This window comes from Embiotoca jacksoni, unplaced genomic scaffold (genome assembly GCF_022577435.1).
Source record: "Embiotoca jacksoni isolate LCO1_2020_lvr unplaced genomic scaffold, fEmbJac1.0.p SCAF_42, whole genome shotgun sequence".
Classification (NCBI taxonomy): Eukaryota; Metazoa; Chordata; class Actinopteri; family Embiotocidae; genus Embiotoca; species Embiotoca jacksoni.
This window is the reverse complement of record NW_027185395.1, coordinates 1,248,927-1,251,426: the sequence shown is the minus strand read 5'-3', so window position 1 is coordinate 1,251,426 and position 2,500 is coordinate 1,248,927. Positions and strand designations below refer to the sequence as shown.

The 2,500-nt window shown below is 44.8% G+C and overlaps 1 protein-coding gene across 1 annotated transcript in view; it reads right to left on the bottom strand.

Moving 5' to 3' along the window:
* dcc (DCC netrin 1 receptor) overlaps positions 1 to 2,500 on the bottom strand; it is a 328,455-nt gene that overhangs the window by 164,278 nt on the left and 161,677 nt on the right. Inside the window, 1 exon segment of the mRNA XM_069168937.1 lies at positions 506 to 660. Coding sequence (XP_069025038.1) covers positions 506 to 660 — 155 coding nt within the window.

Below are 2,500 nucleotides of genomic sequence, written 5' to 3'. Positions count from 1 at the left end.
GGTGCTCTCTGCGTCGGACATGTGTCGCTGTGGGTTGTCAGACCGGAGCGCAGCTACACAGCCCAGCAGGCAGCAAAATCTTCTGACTGCTTTCTATCAAATTGTGCGACAGTAGATGTTGAAAGCGACCACACGGGCCAGTCGGCACGAGTGTTGGGCGACCGTGACCACGTCGCCTACAATCTGGTTAAAGTAGCTCAGGTCGTTGTACTTGCCCATTTTTTTCAGCTTCAAACACATGTAGTTCAAAAAGTGCCGGTTCACCTGCTGCCTGTGGACCGGCTTCACTGTTAACGGTTGTAACGTGGAAACCTCATAAAGCTGCGAGATATTGTAAAAAGTTTGCAAAGCAGTCATCGAGGCAAACAGGTGCTCCTTTGATGTTTGCTCCATAATTCCATAAATGATATTTAATAGGTGTGATGTCGTCAGTTTTGCACATTTGAACATCACTGCATCGTCCAAACCTTTCCCAGGTCCTGTGTGTGAACGATCGGTGTCTCACCACTATCTGGAAGTAGTCGCTGGGGATGACCTCCTCCCCGTTCTTCATCCAGCGGACGGTCGGCGGCGGGTTTCCCGTCACGGCGCACTCCAGCTCGATGTCGGTGGACTCGAAGGCGTACGTGTTGGTCGGGTAGTTCAGGAACTGAGGAGGCACTGCAGAAATACACAAAAAGCAGCACGCGTTAACAACAGCACTCTTCAAACAGGGAATCCGCTCACATGTTATTTCCTGTTCAGGCTCATTTTTCAGCACCTTTCCTTTCTTTCCTTTCAGGTTGTGTTTCACATTAGCGAGCTTCTGTAATGGCCTCAGTTAATTACAAACTAATTAACACGATTACAAACTGAGACGTCAGCTTATTATTTAAGAGCCTAAATATGTTTGATCTCATTACCCTCCGTGGTTCATTACACATTCATCTCCTCACGGTCAGCTGATGATTAATTTGACATTTTTAGGTATTTATTGGAGGGTTGCTGCTATTTTAAACCATCATTTGAAGATTCTCATTAATTTTGAGCAGCAGCAACTGATTCGATTATTCAGGTACTTTGGTTTTTGGTTTGGTTGTTTAAACAGCCGACTGACCAGCTAACACAGCTGAGTTTTTAGCAGATAAAGCTCCTGATATTTTTCACAGGGGGCGGTGGAGACCAAAAACAGAGTTAAAAGGAGAGGAAGCAAATAAAAAAAGCATTACTGTGAATTAACTAAACCTAAATAAATACATAAAGTGTATGGAAGCTGGACTTTAAGAACATTTGCAGAGTTATAACATGGTTTTTTGCATTTTTGTATATTCTATGTAGTGAAGATTTAAAATAATTGGTTTTTGCATTAGGTTTTAAGCTTTTTGAAAACAACACTATCTTATTTGCATTTGTATTTCTGGAGCTAATCAAAATCCTCCTGGGTGGTGTGAAGCCCAAGATGAAGCAACGGTGCCTTTACAAAATAGTGGCGGGGAAAGTTGATTTGGACATTTACATTTACACGTGGGGAGGTCAGCTCTGAATTACAAATGACTAAATCCCTGCAAAAGAGCGAAAAGAAGCAAACAGACCAGCCTCATTGCAATGAAGACAGAATCCAAATTTATCCTATTTCCGTGTGTGGGTTGCTGCTCGGAGGTTTTTATCCCTGTTTTCTGTCATCACAGGAATTTTAGTAACATACAGATGACAGAAGACGAGGAGAATTAAAACAGTCGACCAAAGACAATATTATACTCATAATTCTACATCCAGTAAGTCGGAGTGGCTCGTTTCCTATAGTAGAGGTGGAGATCGTGATGTGAGTCACAGTAGTCACAATAATGGGAACAACACCAGGCTTCCTTTAAGCATGGCATGTTTTCATAAATCTTCCTATATGTTTCTAATCTTAATTTTTCATCTGTGCTCCAAATTTAGCATCTTGTAAAATTCCAGGACAAATTCCTCCAGTGTGTAAAATAAGGTAGTTGAGTTTGAGTGTTTCCTCTGTCAGGTTGGCACATAAACCCTGTAAAGAACCTTTCCACCTGGATTCAGGCTGATCAGAGAGAGTCGGAGGCAGCAGACGTGTTCAGGTGAACAGTCTCAGGCTCACTGGCTTGTTAACAGGATGGAAGGCGGGCGAGGCGGCTGCCATGTTCCTGCTCTGTTGTCATTGAATTCTCTCTTTAAACACGCTGCAGCAGCTCATGACGGTGAGAGCGGAGATGCGAGACAGAAGCCATTTTGAGCCTCGGCAGAGACGCCGAGGAGGACTGAAAGGTCCCGTGTAGCAGGGAGCGCCACGGCAACGCTGTCACTGCTCCAACACCACGGCAACGCTGTCACCGCTCCAACACCATGGCGACGCTGTCACCGCTCCAACACCACAAACATTCTCCCCTGTCAGCAAACACACACGCACACACACACACACACACACACACACACACACACACACACACACACACACACACACACACACACACACACACACACACAGAGACACACACAGAGA